The sequence below is a fragment of the Oncorhynchus nerka genome, linkage group LG22 (assembly GCF_034236695.1).
Source record: "Oncorhynchus nerka isolate Pitt River linkage group LG22, Oner_Uvic_2.0, whole genome shotgun sequence".
Classification (NCBI taxonomy): Eukaryota; Metazoa; Chordata; class Actinopteri; order Salmoniformes; family Salmonidae; genus Oncorhynchus; species Oncorhynchus nerka.
In genome coordinates, this window is record NC_088417.1 from 49,034,566 (window position 1) to 49,052,919 (window position 18,354).

Consider the following 18,354-nt stretch of genomic DNA (forward strand, 5'->3'; position numbering starts at 1 on the left):
CCAAAAATACCATTTTGAGAAAAATATTGTAGAACGGAAATGTTAAATGTACCGCAGATAATCACAGAAAACAATCTTCATTATGATTGTATTCTGGAATAATCTCAATCTCATTAGGGGTAGGCAGACCCAGTGGAGGGGGGAAGAGCTAGGGCTAGACACACCCAGGGGAGGAGCTAGGGGGGGGGGAAGAGAAACAGGCTACTTGTACATCAAGTTGCATTACGTGACAGAAAGAGGAGATATACTTCTGTCCATATGGGCCGTTCATGCTCAGACGAGGATTATTTGTCCAAGGCTTAGGTACGTAACGTCACTTACAAGACTGAAACCAAGTCTGACTCTCTCACATAAAAGAGGAACTCTGTAGGAGAAAGCCCCGTATCCATCTGTTTTCTTGGATATTTGGGGAACAAGGAGTCCTGCATCTTGTGGTTCTCTTCCCTTTCTAACACATACCCTCCTCAACCTCTCACCTCTCCCTTCCTGAACGACATCCCCTCCTCACACCATCAGTCAATCATAATCACCTTTACTGTGCCTCTTTGTAAAACATTAGCTAACGTACCATTTGTGTTTCCCTCTTACTATCACCTCGCATGTTTATCCTTGCCATGGTGGCAGGCGTACAGTAGGTTCTCCTACCGAACACCAGGAAGGTTGTTCCATCATGGGGAACATGAGTTCCCGATGCAAGTTTTTTCACGATGCGAGATCTGAGGTGTTAAACAAATGACAAGTTAGAATGGCAGTTAATCTCTATAGCTAATCTAAAATCGATTAATAACACACACGTCTGTCTACTATCTAACGTTAGTCAACGGAGTTAGCTATTTTACTAGGTAACGACCTAGATTAATATCACTTCTTGATTAAATTCGAACTCAGCCTTCTGTCCAGATGCTGTATCCTTTTTGTTTAAAATACATGTGGTCCTTGTCTTCTGTTTATAATGGTTTAGATGGTCTTCAAAAGCTTGTAGGCTAGTAAAATACTGAAGACCAGCAATGTTAACCACCATCGTTGTAAATGAGTCATTACAAAATTCCTGAGACAACTCAAACTACGAGTGGAGCAGACGGGACTATGACGCCATTTGAACACAATCTGTATCCCTTCTAGCCCAGACCGAAAGGTCTATTTCCGGCAATAAATTATGTTTCAGCCAATTACAACTGTTGACGTGGCAGAAACCTTCATAAATCACACCGCAGCGGAGTAAGGTTCAACTCGATTATATCGAGGCGGAGTTGAGTTTGGACGCTGAAGTTGCTAGCAACAACGAGCCACCATCAGTCGGTTCTTGTAAAAAATAAAAAAAACTTACATGTACCTCTTTGTCATATACAAGTGCCCTCTTCCGCGTGCTTCTGAAATGTATACTTTTAATAACATATTTTAGCTCGTACAACGTAAAGTGAGATTCAATTAGTTCCGGGATCCTTGGGACAGCCCCACCGTAAACCCTTACCATTTAAATGGTCAACTTCCATTAATGACAGCCCAGAAAACGAAGGTGTCATTTCTAGTGACAGTCAAGCGACCGAGCCACTCCAAAATAACTGTTGGTTACGGACCACTGTTAACCTGTTATTCATTGCAAACATTTATTACAATTTATGATGCAAACAAACAGAGTCTCTCTCTTATCGGAACAGCTCATGGAATACGAGAGATTAAAGAGACGCAAAGGGACAGAACAAAAAAAAGTATTATGCGCCATTCAATTATGGTTCTGAAGAAAAACACGTTTTGAGATAAGCACTTAATTCTTAAATTGTAATTTGGCATTTCCTCCCTCGTGTTGTACTTCTGTAGATGGTCATTCAAAATCAAAGAACAAGGCATGCATAATAGTTTTTTTTATAAAGCACATTGATCAAGGAAACTGCGTATAAAATAAAACAAATCTATGGTGGGCATGTACATTATTTCTTATAGGTTTTCATATGCCTATCCATTCCCACTCATGGACTATTCCTCATATCTTACTTGGTCAATATATTCATCCTGTTCGTGTCTGCTCAGGGAACTCATCAGTAAAATGGCTTTATAACATTGACAACTACTAGATGTTACATGAAACCAACCACTTTTTCTGCATGTTATTTTCAATCATTTAATTCAGTTAAATATCTTTCTGATCTTGTCTGCTAGCTAACAATTTCAACTTCGAACCTCAGACTCAAAGGGATGGTTATATAGCCAATAGTTACTTTCCTTTTCCTTCTTCTGAATTAAAATGTACCTTCCCATTGTGGTCCATGGTCCTTTCTACTATCTTGTCACACCATGCCTGAGGACCACGAGAGGTCCATGCTGCCTACAACCCGTTGGCCTACCTACACTCATGTCCTGGAGCCTGGGAATAGTCATTGCAGTGTTGATGAAATGTGATCTTGAAATGCCATTAAGTGACATCTTAAGGAATTTAACTTTCCTCCAATACATTAATGTAGATCAATGCAGGGCTCTGTATTATAAGAGTATGACAGAGCCACAGAAGGGCGAGTACGGTGGTCTACATTTCTTTCTATGTTTACTGAAATAATGTAAAAAAATATATATAGGATAAAGAAACAAAAATGAACAAAACATGATTAAACACGAGTCACATCTGCATGTTTTCTTTCAAGTTTTAAAAAATATGTATTGCGACGTGTACAACTACTCAGCTCTGTCTCACTGCTCAAAATGTGACGGAAGGGTACGGTGGGCCTATACCATTAGATTAATTTACAGATTTAGAGTTAGAATGCATTTACCACACCAACAGATGTCACGGGGGAGGCGAAAAGATTGAAACAAAATAGAAAAGATTCATCAGTTAGAATTTTTTTTCAACGGTTCTGCAGAATCAATGCTATGTTAATTCTCTTAGAAAAAGAGAGTAAAGGAAGAAAAAAAAGCCACACAAAAAATGTTCCGAAGACCAATAAAAGTCTATTGGGTTCAAGTTGTACTGTTTTTTTCTGATAGTGGAGGCAGACTTTATAAACCAAACATGGGACTGAGTGTGGTGGCGGTGGTGGTAGAAGTGGGGAGTCTCCCTGTCGCGCCTCCTCCTGCCGGGGTTCTAGTCGATGTACTGGGAGAGCCAGCGGAAGCCCTCCCCGTAGCCCTGCCTCTTCAGCACGCTGCACATGAACAACTCCAGTGGTCTCGTGTTCAACTCCTTCATGGGAATGTTGCCCTGGAGACCAGACAAACAACTTCAGGGAACATCATTCAAATGCATGGTTGTTCTAACCACCTGTGGCTCTGTTTTTGTTCTTCCTTTGTTTTAAAAATCATATCTATGTTAGAGGTAGGCTGTTCAACAGGATATTGCTTTGGTTACTGCTAGGGCCAAGAGTTCCCCAACATGACCTGACAGGGTGAAACTCTTGTGATTTGTTGTACAGTTCAGTAGTTGCACTGTGAGGAAAGAAAAGTGGGTGGCACAGTAGTATCAGTAGATGTGGGTTAGTGCAGTGATCTCCTCACCTTGCCCGTTGTCTGTCCATATAATCCAAACAGCTCACGCAGTCTCTCCTCGCTGATGGCTTCGTGTCTGTCAATCTTGTTGCCAAGGACCAGGATCGGCACGTTTCCAATGGTCTCATCTGTCATTAGTGCCTGTGTGTACCACAGGACAGAGATGTCTGGTTAGTTATCACATTAATCCACACCAAACATGTCATGATGTAAGACATGATCTACCCATGAAACTTTTAGCAGTTACGACTTTGGAAACTGTAAAGAAACCATTCTTTCGTCGCACATATCCAAAGAAATCAGTACAAAACTGATGAACTGCTTATGAAAAGGCCATTTGTTTGGATAGAACATGTACGGTGGGTTTTTAAGTTTAAATCGTTTTCAGCCCCATTTATCTTATTCATGGGACCTTTTCAATGTCGTTGTGAAATTCATGATTACGCACATCAAGTTCTGTTTTGGACTCGGCCAATCTCGGGATGTCCAAGCAATCCACAAGGAAGACGATGCCGTTGATGGCGGGGAGGTAGTTTTTCCACACTCTGCGAGCTGTTTGAAAATGCGCACAAAGCAAAATAAATTAGTGCAGTACAGTTTTGCAGATCGACGTTCTCTCACACACAGACAGTCAGGCACACATACATACCTTGTGCATGGCCTCCAAGGTCAAAGGTGGTGAAGGTCATGCCAGCAATCGTCAGCTCTTCCGAGGCTGGTGGGTAAAATGGGTCATAGTTACATTGGAAAACTACTACACAAGCTCAGTCAACTGGGTAACCATCAAATAAGTAGGGCAAGAGTAAAAGTAGCCAGCGCTAGCTTTTTATGAACATCTGAGGGGCAGTGTTCATTTTGGCACTCTTGGATTTAGTCATATTAGTCATTTTGTCACATTTTTGTCATTTGAATTATGATTTGGTGTAGTTGTCAAAATGATGAAAACAGCGTGCCATTTTAGTAAACTAAATGCCCTTTCATTTTAGTCACATTACATGTGTATTGCCTCAATGACCGAGAGTAAACATAAATCACTGACTTCCAGAGCCTTGTCCTACCAATATTTTTCTGCATAACATCAGATTCTCTTCCCAACAGCAGAAATATGACAAACATAAGAAAAATCTGGCCATGTAAATTCCTATTTTAGCCTACATAGATATTGCACATTACATACAAAACACACAGAGACAGACAAGAGAGAGGAGCAATCACCAGATGGCAAAGTATTGTGTGACTGGTTAGCTATGGGGAAACAAGAGAGTCGCCTTCGCAATGTGTCTAATCGGAGGCAGAGCGGAGCATGTCTGCCCATATTCATCGCTTGCTCCCCAGCCGATGTAGGCTGTGCGCGTCCTTCCCACCGCTAAAATCAAAAAAATTGTACTCATCACTGAAAAGCTCTTAATCTCTCAGAAAAACTCTTGTCCAGTCCACTTAGTAGTCAGATTTTAGTCACAGAGAAGTTAGTCTCGTCTCAGTCAACTGATAGGAAAAAAATCATTTTCATTTATATTTTTGTCAGTCTATTTATTTAGTCAGTTATAGTCTAGTCAATTAGTACAAATTATAAAAAATAGGTGTTGAACAAGTATTTTAGTCACTATTTTTGTTGATGAAATTATCACTGAGGGGAAGATCATACTTGGGATTGATTGTTGAACTATTAGGCCTGTTCATAAGCAACGGTCTGTTTCCTTAGCTCTCGATGGGTACAGTTTATAGGAAAATTACACAAATGTGACTATAAAAGATTTACTCACTTGGATGTAAAGTTGGCACATGCTGTCCCAATCTGTCATCTTTGAGCATGTGCAGTAGCGTTGTCTTGCCAGCATTGTCCAGTCCAAGAAATACTAACTTGCCCGATTTCTTGTACAGTCCTAAAATATAATAAATGTATCAAACAAATATTTCAGAAATGTTTTTGTACATTGAAAGTGAAGAAGCTGCGACTTCCTATCACCTTGCCCTGTCAATAATTGTTGACTTTCCTTTGCCTAACAATGTATTCACAATGAAACCAAATCATTGGAAACTCTTCTCAGCAACAAAATAAGTCAAACTTGAAAGTGTTGAAGTAACAAGTTTAGACTTGCTGTCAGGTATGCATAACCTATAGTGAACAAGCTTTGTCATTTCTATCCGAGTGAGCTCTGAGGCCTAGCCGTCATCATTACTCCACACTACTGGAACATCAGCACTACCTGTTTAACAAGTTAAGCAGGAGTGTCACCACGCCTCTCGGGGATGAGAGCTAGCTAGTGTCACAGAAACTAGAGGGCTCTGGAGAGGGAGGCTAAAGCGAGCTGTAGCAGCAGCCTCTTGTTTGTGTTTCACTGTAGCTTAGCAGTGGGCACGCACACTGTCAAACACCTAGGCCTAGTCCTATACTACTCAAAATCAGTTACCACGTTCAACCACAAGAGGGACAAGATGGATTCATAGGAACGACAGACAGTACCACACTCGTTGGCATTCTTTAGAACAGGTGGCGATTGGGAAAACCAAGAAATAAACAGAAAAGGTATCAGTACTGAGTAGCTTAAGAACCATCTTCCTATACAAGCCATTCAGAGGACAGTATTGAAAGTGTAATAGGTGAAGTTTAGATAGTACTTACCTAGAAACTGCAGTACGCTACTGAAACCACTATAAATCCAATCAAATATGAAGGACATATCCGGAGCTGGTGAATCCTGTAAGACCGCAAGAACAGAGGCTATGAACAACAGGCATGCAAGAACAGAGGCTATAAACAACAGGCATGCAAGAACAGTGGCTATGAACAACAGGCATGCAAGAACAGTGGCTATAAACAACAGGCATGCAAGAACAGAGGCTATGAACAACAGGCATGCAAGAACAGAGGCTATGAACAACAGGCATGCAAGAACAGTGGCTATAAACAACAGGCATGCAAGAACAGAGGCTATAAACAACAGGCATGCAAGAACAGAGGCTATGAACAACAGGCATGCAAGAACAGTGGCTATAAACAACAGGCATGCAAGAACAGTGGCTATAAACAACAGGCATGCAAGAACAGTGGCTATAAACAACAGGCATGCAAGAACAGTGGCTATAAACAACAGGCATGCAAGAACAGAGGCTATGAACAACAGGCATGCAAGAACAGTGGCTATAAACAACAGGCATGCAAGAACAGAGGCTATGAACAACAGGCATGCAAGAACAGAGGCTATGAACAACAGGCATGCAAGAACAGTGGCTATGAACAACAGGCATGCAAGAACAGTACATGTTAAAAGTTTGATTAATTACTTGGCCCTGATCTTCCTTAGACACAAAAAATATTAAGATCTAGGCCTACTGGAAGCTAGAACACAAGAGCAGTTTCCCCAATCAACCCCAAATAAGGAGCCATTTTAGATCAACAATAAAAAAATAGTTGGTGCTTTCAAGACAACTGGGAACTCTGGAAAAATACAAGGTCAAATCATGACATCAGTGATCTTTGTCGGAAAGCTCCACAAAGAGGCCTGAGTTCCCGAGTTGGAATTCCGAGTTAGATAACCGTTAACTACTTTCCCCCCCAGTCTGAGCTTGTTTTATTCAGAGTTCCCAGTTGTCTTGAAAGCACTGAAGTTGGAAATCTCAGAGTTGTTTTGAATGCGGCATGACCCAACAGTGAAGAGATAAGGCTATTAGTTATCCCGGATTCCAAAACTGTAGATCAACAATCTATCAGTCATGGGCACCTTCCTAATATTGAGTTGCGCACCTTTTGCCCTCAGAACAGCCTCAAGTCATTGAGCATTGACACTACAAGGTGTCGAAAGCGTTACACAGAGGCATGCTGGCCCATGTTGACTCCAATGTGTCCCATAGTTGTCAAGTTAGCTAGATGTTCTTTGGATGGTGAACCATTCTTGATACACACGGAAAACTGTTGAGCTTGAAACCCAGCAGTGGTTCAGTTCATGATACACACAAACCGGTGCGCCTGGCACCTACCACGTTCAAAAAGCACTTTAATCTGTCTTGCCCATTCAGTCTCTGAATGGCACACATACACAATCCATATCTCAATTGTAACACGACTTAAAAATCCTTTAATCATCTGCTCCCCTTTATCTACACTGACGGAAGTGGATTTAACATGTGAAATTAATAAGCGATGATATCGTTCACCTTGTCAATCTGTCATGGAAAGAGCAGGTCTTCCTAATGTTTCGTATACTCAGTATATAAGACACCATTATTATAATGTATTTAAATGTAACATATTACAGAAAGGGGAGTGGCCATATACAGTTGAAGTCGGAAGTTTACATACACCTTAGCCAAATACATTTAAACTCAGTTTAAACTCTAGTAAAAATTACCTGTCTAGGTAAGTTAGGAGCACCACTTTATTTTAAGAATGTGACATGTCAGAATAATAGGAGAGAATATAATTTATTTCAACTTTTATTTCTTTAATCACATTCCCAGTGGGTCAGAAGTTTACATAGATTTAATTAGTATTTGGTAGCATTGCCTTTAAATGGTTTAACTTAGGTCAAATGTTTTGTGTTGCCTTCCACAAGCTTACCACAATAAGTTGGGTGAATTTTGGCCCATTCCTCCTGACAGAGCTGGTGTAACTGAGTCAGGTTTGTAGGCCTCCTTGCTCGCACACGCCTTTTCAGTTCTGCCCACAAATTTTCTATAGGATTGAGGTCAGGGCTTTGTGATGGCCACGCCAATACCTTGACTTTGTTGTCCTTAAGCCATTTTGCCACAACTTTGAATGTCTGCTTGGGGTCATTGTCCATTTTGAAGACCCATTTGCGACCAAGCTTTAACTTCCTGACTGATTTCTTGAGATGTTGCTTCAATATATCCACATAATTTTCCTGCCTCTTGATGCCATCCATTTTGTGAAGTGCACCAAATCCTCCTGCAGCAAAGCACCCCCACAACATGATGCTGCCACTCCTGTGCTTCCCGGTTGGGATGGTGTTCTTCGGTTTGCAAGCCTCCCCTTTCTCCTCCAAACATAACAATGGTCATTATGGCCAAACAGTTCTATTTTTGTTTCATCAGACCAGAGGACATTTCTCCAAAAAGTATGTATCTTTGTTCCCATGTGCAGTTGCAAACCGTAGTCTGGCTTTTTTAAATGGCGGTTGTGGAGCAGTGGCCTCTTCCTTGATGAGCGGCCTTTCAGGTTATGTCGATATAGGACTCGTTTTACTGTGGATATAGATACTTTTGTACCGGTTTCCTCCAGCATCTTCACAAGGTCCTTTGCTGTTGTTCTGGGATTGATTTGCACTTTTCACATCAAAGTACGTTCATCTCTAGGAGACCGAACACGTCTCCTTCCTGGGTGGTATGATGGCTGCGTGGTCCCATGGTGGTTATACTTGTGTACTATTGTTTGTACAGATGAATGTGGTACCTTCAGACACTTGGAAATTGCTCCCAAGGATGAACCAGACTTGTGGAGGTCTACAATATTTTTTCTGAAGTCTTGGCTGATATCTTTTGATTTTCCCATGATGTCAAGCAAAGAGGCACTGAGTTTGAAGGTAAGCCTTGAAATACATCCACAGGTACACCTCCAATTGACTCAAATTATGTCAATTAGCCTATCAGATGCCCAAGAATTTAATGTTCATTTCTCTACCATAAGATGCCTCCGTCAGTTTAGAGAATTTGTCAATACGATCAACTGGCCTCAGACCACGCAAACCCAGGCACTTTTGCAGGGACAAACTCATTCTGATCGTCTGGGCCTGGCTCCCAAGTGGGTGGGTCTACGCCCTCTCATGCCCCTGCCCAGTCATGTAAAATCCATAGATTAATTGTAAATTGTGTTTATATTTTTGTTCAGTATATAACTTGTATATTTAAAAAATAAACTATGTGGACACCTGCTCATCCAACATCTCATTCCAAAACCATGGCATTATTATGGGGTTTGTCCCCCCTTTGCTGCTATAACAACCCCCACTCTCTTGGGAAGGCTTTCCACTAGATGTTGGAACATTGCTGCAGGGACTTGCTTCCATTCAGCCACAAGAGCATTAGTGAGGTTGGGCAATTCGGCCTGGCTCGCAGTCAGTGTTCCAATTCATCCAAAAGGTGTTCGATGGGAATGAGCTCAGGGCTCTGTGCTGGCCAGTCAAGTTATTCCACATAGATCTCGACAAATCATTTCTGTATGGACCTTGCTTTGTGCACGGGGCATTGTCATGCTGAAACAGCAAAGGACATTCCCCAAACGGTTGCCACAAAGTGTCACATTAAGATTTCTCGTCACTGGAACTAAGGGGCCTAGACCGACCCATGGAAAACATCCCCAGATCATTATTCCTCCGCCACCAAACTTTACAGTTGGCACTATGGATTGGGACAGGTAGCTTTCTTCTGGCATCCGAACAAACCCAGATTTGTCAGTCAGACTGCCAGATAGCGGATGGCCATTGTTGCTCCTAGACGTTCCCACTCCACAATAATAACACTTACTTTTGACGGTGACAGCTCTAGCAGGGCACAAATTTGATGAACAGACTTTTTGGAAAGGTGGCATCCTATGCCACGTTGATAGTCACTGAACTCTTCAGTAAGGCCATTCTACTGTCAGCAACAGGTTTCATTCAAATAGCCAAATCCACTACTTTGAAGGGGTGTCCACATAAATGAAAACATACTTGCGTATAAAGCCCTTTTACAAAAAGTCCCACGGTACCTAACATAATTAAAAACTTTAAGCATACAAGTTACCACACCCGGTCTTAGGGATGGCCAACTATGGAAATTCCTCTATCGAGTTAGGTAAATCAGCTTTTAATTTCCTTCACCTTATTTAAAATGTTCCTAAATTTGATGTTTCGGTGCAATTCAAAAAGATAATTTAGGACTTTATTATTGATGAATGTGTTTATGACCATGTTGTTCTTTCTACTTGCATTTTGTATTTACATTTTGATGTGTGTATTTTCTGTCATTTAGGACTCATCCACAAGAGACCTTAGTGTCAGTATGACTCCCTGATAAACTAAAGGTTAAATAAAATATGGTATCTGAGTGAGTAACAAAATCTAAATCTGGAACCAGGGGAAGCATCAGTGACACAGGCAAAGTAATATGGCATAATTAGTCTATTAGCCTATATTTGTGTTTCCAAAAGTAGACTAACAACCATCCTAGAATCAAGGTCCTACAAGACTTTAGAATCCCTGCAATCCGAGTTCAGCATGTGGAACGCGGTGCGTGTCACATCGTCGCAAGGAGAGTCTCATCTGAAGGATTTAGCAACATGTGATAAGAACAATTACAATCAATGGCAACCCTCAGGAAGTATAATCTTGTTCCAGTGAGATTCAATGGACAGAAGTACAGGCAGTTCAGACCAATGTTCACAGTCTCTTTCCTAACAGCCAAGACACGTGCTAATGAACATGGCCTCAACGACACTGACTCAGAGCCTGATGATGTGGACCATGGGCCTTGTAAATGGATAATCCCAATCAGGTTTAGTTTGCTAACATTAGCCTATTGTACTTTCCATTAAAAAATACATGCAAGATACAAACCTAATGTTCTGTCATAATCATTCTAGCATGGAAAGGCTGCACAGGGAACCTTTTAAACTTTGACTAAACTAACAAACCAATGGCCATCTATGTGCATGCAGCTTCAGTAATGCAAAATAAAATGCCATTCACAGTCAAAAGGTAGGCTCCCAACACCTCTACATAAATACCTCCAGTGAGCACTGAGCAGGAGATTTATATTTTTTTTAAAAGGTCAAAATGGACACACCTACTCAAGGGTTTTTATATATTTTTTTAAACTAATTTTCCACATTGTAAAATAATAGTGAAGACACCCTAACTATATAATAACATTGAATCATGTAGTAAGCAAAAAAAGAAGTAGTGTTAAATCAAAATATATTTGAGATTCTTCAAAGTAGCCACCCTTTGCCTTGATGACAGCTTTGCACACTCTTGCCAATTTCTCAACCAGCTTCATGAGGTAGTCACCTGGAATGCATTTAAATTAACAGGTGTGCCTTGTTAAAAGTACATTTGTGGAATTTATTTACTTCTTAATGCGTTTGAGCCCTTCAGTTGTGTTGTGACACGGTAGGGGTGGTATACAGAACTGTTGGCTCAAACGCATAGTTTTGAAGTCTTCACTATTATTCCACAATGTAGAAAACAGTCAAAAATAAAGAAAAACCCTTGAATGAGTAGGTGTCCAAACGTTTGACTGGTACTGTATATTTGAAATAAAAAGAGGCCTCAGTGGCCTGGCTGGCTGAGCTGGTAATTTTACTGTGACTTTTGTCTCAGACTCAACTGTCTCCCCGTCTAGCGTGCACCACAATGTGCCCGGCAGGCTGGCTGACCTGTGACCAGTTATGCAACGTGCAAACAGCTCCAGGGCTAAAGTATATGGGAGCCAAAGGTCAAGACCATGCAAATACAACTGAACTACACATCAGCAGGAGCTCTCCCCTTTGCCCTGGCTGCTGCTGACACACTGTGGGTTGGAGGATGTGTGTGTGACGTGATCCAGTGGAAGCAAAAGATCTACTGGCAAAATGTCTGAATTGGAGTGCCTGTGTAAACACAGCCAAGTAAATACCCTACTCTAGAACAGTTTAGCAGGGAAGCCAGGATATTTGGTAGAGATGTACCACACCGGCTTCTAGTATTTTCCAACTATCAAAGCAAGAGAGCAGAGCCCTACGCTAAACAACCTCTGATTTATCATACCAGTCTGATTTTACATGATTACGTCAATGGATGCTCAAAAAAGTCACAGCAGTAGTCGTCATGGAGATAGTATTCTATGGTGTTATATGTTCAACTTCATTCTGTTAATTCCCCTGAACATCAGTCCTTTTAAACATGTAATTGATCAATCTAGGCCCAACAATAATATTTACAGCATCTAGCCTAGCCAAAAGAAAAATCAGAAGTAGTGACACCTCTGCAAAATGTTGTATGATATTTCAATATTAAGGCCAGAGGGCATTGAGGTGCAGGAACAGAAGTGTACTAAGATTATAGAAAAAATATATACTTCCAGTAGGACATCAGACTACCTGACAGATCTATTTGCCAGGCCAGCTGGCTCGTGTTCTCACATTTTTCCTAGAGTCTCTTAAATAGGAGAACGTGTATTCAACTCAAACATAACCTACAGGTTATGACAGCTAGAGATATCTTACAAACACTGATCAATCAAGTCACTGTTTTCAGCTCAAAGCTTTCTATCCCTAACAGAAGTTGAGGTGAGAGCAGATTGCTCTACTATATACGTGGGGGAAAGAAAATACAATAAATAAATCCAGATTATAAAACAGGTTTTTGGGATGCTGATTGCCATAACTCCAGCACAGAGTTATGGCACCACAATCTCATCATTCTCCAGGTTCCATTTATCAATGCACACCCACTGTCCCAATTCCCAGGCAGTCAATTTATAAACTTCATCTCCCCTGGAAAAAAGCATTGAGACAATATTTCTCTATGCTACTAGGCTAACATTTGGGTTGTCTTAACCTTGCTGTCTGCTTCTCTGACCTGTGGAACAATGTTGCAGTTTTTTTGACAGCTTCTCTGGCCAGGCGAATTCATTTAGCAGGATAATTTTAAAAACTTTTATTTTACTAAGGCAAGTCAGTTAAGAACAAATTCTTACTTACAATGACAGCCTACCGGGGAACAGTGGGTTAACTGCCTTGTTCAGGGGCAGAACGACAGATTCTTACCTTGTCAGCTCAGGGATTCGATCTAGCAGCCTTTCGGGTTACTGGCCCAACGCTCAAACCACTAGGCTACCTGCCGCCCCAGACATATTTCATTATAAATAAACTAAAGCGCACATATCTTGCCGTCATTTCGGCTGCTTGAGGTGATTGTGTTAGCTTTAGTTGGCAAGCTAGCAAAGGAGAAGTAGCTAGCCTGCATAGCTACATGTTAATGATTTGTTTACTATAACAACAATTGCAAATACAATGGATAGAATGAACGACCAGCCCATAGATAATTTTCCTGACATAGTCAGCTAATGTGCGTGAGCTCATCCATGGGGCAGAAGTCAGCGTGTTGTGATTCTCGGTGGCTAGATTGCTAGCAAGAATGACATGAAACTGCCATTTGGGGAATCATAAGTGGCTCGTTTCATCTCTTTCTTGATACCATGTCTTGTTTTGACAGATTATGTCAATGCTAATAGGGCCCCAAATTCGCTAGCTAGCCAACCAACTACTGTAAGTATTTATTTGAGAGGAAACAAGTGCTCATTGTGCAAATGTATTTATATTTTATTCAAACTATTGGAGACCAAATCTAGCTTACACGTTGTCAACAATCTAAGCCAACCCTGTCTGTTTTGCACCATAGTTGTGGACGAGTCAGTTGTTGATAAACAACCAACCCGTCTATTTGGCTAGCAACTTGAGAATCTGTAAACTAACGACTAGCTTTTGCCCAGACTATTTTGTATGGTGGAAGGATAAAATAAAATGAATTTACTCAATATAATAATCTTTTTCATATTAACGATTTTCACCCTCCAGACATTATCTCCTAAAGGACGTAATGATGAAATGCCTATGTATGTAATGTTGTGAATTTCAACATGAATGATGTGCCTATTGAAGATTACTCTGTTCTTCGTACGATGACTCAATGACTTATGAAAACTTGCGATGTCCTCATTGTGGTTTTACAGACGTGTTTCATACACATTTAACATTTACATTTAAGTAATTTAGCAGACGCTCTTATCCAGAGCGACTTACAAATTGGTGCGTTCACCTTAAGACATCCAGTGGAACAGCCACTTTACAATAGTGCATCTAAATCTTTCAAGGGGGGTGAGAAGGATTACTTTATCCTATCCTAGGTATTCCTGAAAGAGGTGGGGTTTCAGGTGTCTCCGGAAGGTGGTGATTGACTCCGCTGTCCTGGCGTCGTGAGGGAGTTTGTTCCACCATTGGGGGGCCAGAGCAGCGAACAGTTTTGACTGGGCTGCGCGGGAACTGTACTTCCTCAGTGGTAGGGAGGCGAGCAGGCCAGAGGTGGATGAACGCAGTGCCCTTGTTTGGGTGTAGGGCCTGATCAGAGCCTGGAGGTACGGAGGTGCCGTTCCCTCACAGCTCCGTAGGCAAGCACCATGGTCTTGTAGCGGATGCGAGCTTCAACTGGAAGCCAGTGGAGAGAGCGGAGGAGCGGGGTGACGTGAGAGAACTTGGGAAGGTTGAACACCAGACGGTACACCTTATTACACTTTTGTAATATAAATTAAATGCATATTGTTATATTTGGTAGCACTTATTCGTTTTTCCTTTGCCTCCAACCCCCTTCGATGTGTGGAACGGATGTGGGTGGGACTAGGTCTACATAAGGGTGCAAATTACAAACAATTCACAAAAGCTGACGGAGGCCGTGAGGCCGATACGTAAGCTTATTAAAGATCAGTGATACTATCAAGAGCAGTGTGTGGTTTCCTGTTTCCTTCATCGTATGGTGGAAGGATAAAATAAAACTAATTTACTCAATATACTAATGTTTTTCATATAAACATAAAATCTTTGAACATGTTGGCAAGCGTTTTATAAAAGCAATAAGGCCCTCGAACACAGGAATTATCAAAAATAACACCCCCTAAGGGCTCTTTACACGGCCCTTGGCTTCACCGCAGGCCTAAAAACAGCCTTTAGTCAGGAGTTATTCACACGATAATTCCCATGTTCTCATGCCTTAATGCTTAAGTATAATCTGTATCAATCTAATATGAAATGCTTAACAGTCATGGTTATAATCAGAAGACAAAAGACAATTGCACAGTGTCAGACACTAAATATATTAATCTCAAATGCCCACTAATTAATATTAGTTGTCATAACATTGTTGATCTCACTCCTATCGAATAAATTAAATCATGTACCGTAATTTCCGGACTATAAGCCGCTACTTTATTCCCACGCTTTGAACCTCGCGGTTTATACAATGACTCGGCTAATTTATGGATTTTTCCCGCTTTCACAAGATTCATGCCGCCAAAAAACTGAGCACCGTCACATAATGTGACGTAAATCGAGCGCGCTCAAACTTCCCATCATTCTGATTACGGTAGTAATTTTGTCACCCTCATGGCAAAGACACGGAGAAATGCATATGATGCAGCTTTCAAGTTGAAGGCGATCGATCTGGCTGTTGGAAAAGGAAATAGAGCTGCTGCACGGGAGCTTGGCCTTAATGAGTCAATGATAAGACGTTGGAAAGCAGCGTGAGGAACTGACTCAGTGCAAAAAGACAACAGCTTTCAGAGGGAAGAAAAGCAGATGGCCCAAAGTATTTGCAGCCACTCGACATCAGTGTAAATCGTGCATTTAAGGTGGCGCTCCTTGTTCAGTGGGAGGCTTGGATGACAAGTGGGGAGAAATCCTTCACTAAAACGGGCCGCATGCGAAGAGCAACTTATGGTCAAGTCTGCCAGTGGGTCCTGACAGCGTGGAGCATTGTCAAAAAAATCCACTATCATCAACGGGTTTCGAAAGGCTGGACTGCTACATGTTGAAGGGGCAGCATGAGCTCAGCTGGGTATTTGCCTCCGGATGAAAGTGACGAGAGCGACAATGAAAACGATCCAACATCGGATGAAGCTTCAGTGGTTTCAGTGCACAGGAGGAGGAAGATAGTGACCAATGACTTTCTTGGTAGGCCACTGTTTAATTTTTGTTACAAGCCGTGTTTTGTTTAAAGGCTGTGTAAAGTTAATTTGTTTCAATGTACCGGTAGGCACCTGCGGCTTATAGACATGTGCGGCTTATTTATGTACAAAATACATATTTTTTTATAATTCAGTGGGTGCGGTTTATATTCAGGAGTGCTTAATAGTCCAGCAATTACGGTAATCAATCATAATTTAGAAGTAGGGGGGGGGGTTCAATATATGGCCAATAGAATTCAACATGGAGGAGAATCTGGGGTTATTTGACTGATTTAGTTATTTCTAGTTTGGTGACTAACATTACTAGGAGAGGATATTTCTGTTAAGGTATCAACGCGTCAGACTTCAAATTAAAATACACATTTTGGCTAAAGGTAATTGGGTTCAACATTGCATAGGTACCGCGCACCTCACAAGAATTCACCAACTCACACACCTCAAAGGAATCTTATGTCAACAATACATATTGAGTTTGATTGTATTGACTCCAAAAAAAATAACATTTCAGCTCGAAGGTGATCATAGCTATCAGATTTTTACGGCCTATTGTGATGCTCCATTATCCGCTACGGGATATGTCCTGTTTGAATGTAGGAAATGTTTCATTGTGAAAACGAATCCCTTTTTTGTTCAATGAAGTAAGCCAACAATGTGTATACACCACCAGGTGTAGACACGTTTAGCCGAATCGAGAACTTAGATACTGTAGTATAGCCAAGTTAAGGTTGGTCGAAAGTTCTGTGTTATGCCGAACAGTAACTTTACTTACCAATGCTGTAACAGCATCACATTATCCCGTTACAATCCGCTAACTACCTGACATTAAGGCATTTGTTTAATTGATGGTGCAAAATCACCATGATGAATAATATAGCAACGAACACTATGACCAGTTGGCTAGCTAACGTTTGGAAGCAAAGCTAAAAGGATAGCGAGCTGTGAAAGTCACAAATTGTATTATTACGTTTAGCTGGCAGCGGAGGAAGAGTTCGTTTTATTCTCATTTAGCTAACTGGTTAACATTAAAATCAAGCTAACGACAACGTTGACATACACACGTAAGTTGCCATAGTGATTGGTTGGCCCTCTAGCTAGCTAAGTGGATTTGAATTCAAAGATACGTGTCATTTTCAAAGTTAGCTACAGACATTAGCATCGAGCTAGTAGTAGTGCGAGGGAGAACTAAAGTTAGCTGTATTGGCGTTAACAGCGAAGCGGTTTGTTACAACTAGAGAACATTCCTCAAGATAGTAAATCACATACTACTAATGGGCCTAATTTAAGGTTACCACATTATATTTCAAATTAAGACAAAACGTTAGCTAACTAACGTCAGCCGTAAACTACACACTTTGTTTTAGGCTTCCTGCTCAAATGACGTTAGCGTAAAGCTAACGTTAACAAGCAGTGTTGCCGTACGTTCAAATAAACTCACTGGCGCAAACGACATATTTGAAATAATTAATGCGAAACACTTACCCGTTAGCTATCTAAGTGTATATCAATTGACTAAATATGTTTTCTCTTAAAAATCATGAAAATCGGCCTTCTGGTGAAATGAGAGTCCGCAATTCGCGTCTTCCTCTATACCTTCGTGTTTTGTTACAGAGCCACGACACAGCAATGGCTGTCCTCAGACCTAGCCGCTTCCTGTTTATGTTTCACAATCATCTTTCCGGTAGGGGAACAACAATATTACTAAAGTTCGTGCTCTCCTGTAATGAGAAGGTGTTAACATTTCAATACTCATGTTCATCAGGCCATATTGTACAAACAATCTGACGGGGCAGTTTGTATGTCCACATTTCTGATCTGAACAATAACGACTTCCAGTCCAAAATCTTAATCTCCAGCAAAAATCGCGCTGGAGATAAGTATTTATTAAAACGTTAAGCATTAGTCTGGTTTTATATAAACTCATTTTATTTGTAAAAGCCAGTCTGTCACCGTGTATTGAACTGATCCCATGTTTTTGGACTCAAACATCAAAGGAAGCGAAGGCAGTACAAAATTGTGAGCGTTTCACTGTTTCCAGTACTGTCGAAATCAACTATGCACAGGAAGTGCCACGTGTACCAACTGCGCATGCTTGAAGAGGTTTGACGTTGTGCCTGCTGGGTGGGACTAGAATGGGTACAGTTTATGTCATAATTGACTTTTAATATA

The 18,354-nt window shown here is 41.1% G+C and overlaps 1 protein-coding gene across 1 annotated transcript; it reads right to left on the reverse strand.

Annotated features, from left to right (window-relative positions):
* Positions 1-1,582: 1,582 nt before the first annotated feature.
* Positions 1,583-17,820, reverse strand: sar1b (secretion associated, Ras related GTPase 1B). Its single transcript, XM_029627127.2, has 7 exons — positions 17,668-17,820; positions 6,101-6,176; positions 5,241-5,360; positions 4,127-4,192; positions 3,926-4,029; positions 3,487-3,618; positions 1,583-3,193 (listed from the first exon to the last, which is right to left on the reverse strand). The coding sequence occupies exons 2-7, from the start codon at positions 6,156-6,158 to the stop codon at positions 3,077-3,079; spliced, it is 597 nt and encodes a 198-aa protein (XP_029482987.1). The 5' UTR covers positions 6,159-6,176; positions 17,668-17,820; the 3' UTR covers positions 1,583-3,076.
* Positions 17,821-18,354: the final 534 nt, after the last annotated feature.

Excerpts from the sequence above, each read along its gene's own strand:
- sar1b (XM_029627127.2), bottom strand. The coding sequence starts at position 6,158 with ATGTCCTTCATATTTGATTGGATTTATAGTGGTTTCAGTAGCGTACTG. Across the intron at positions 4,030-4,126 it reads CCTTGGAGGCCATGCACAAG|CTCGCAGAGTGTGGAAAAAC; the intron begins GTATGTATGTGT and ends ATTTTCAAACAG. Across the intron at positions 3,619-3,925 it reads AGTCCAAAACAGAACTTGAT|GCACTAATGACAGATGAGAC; the intron begins GTGCGTAATCAT and ends TGGTACACACAG.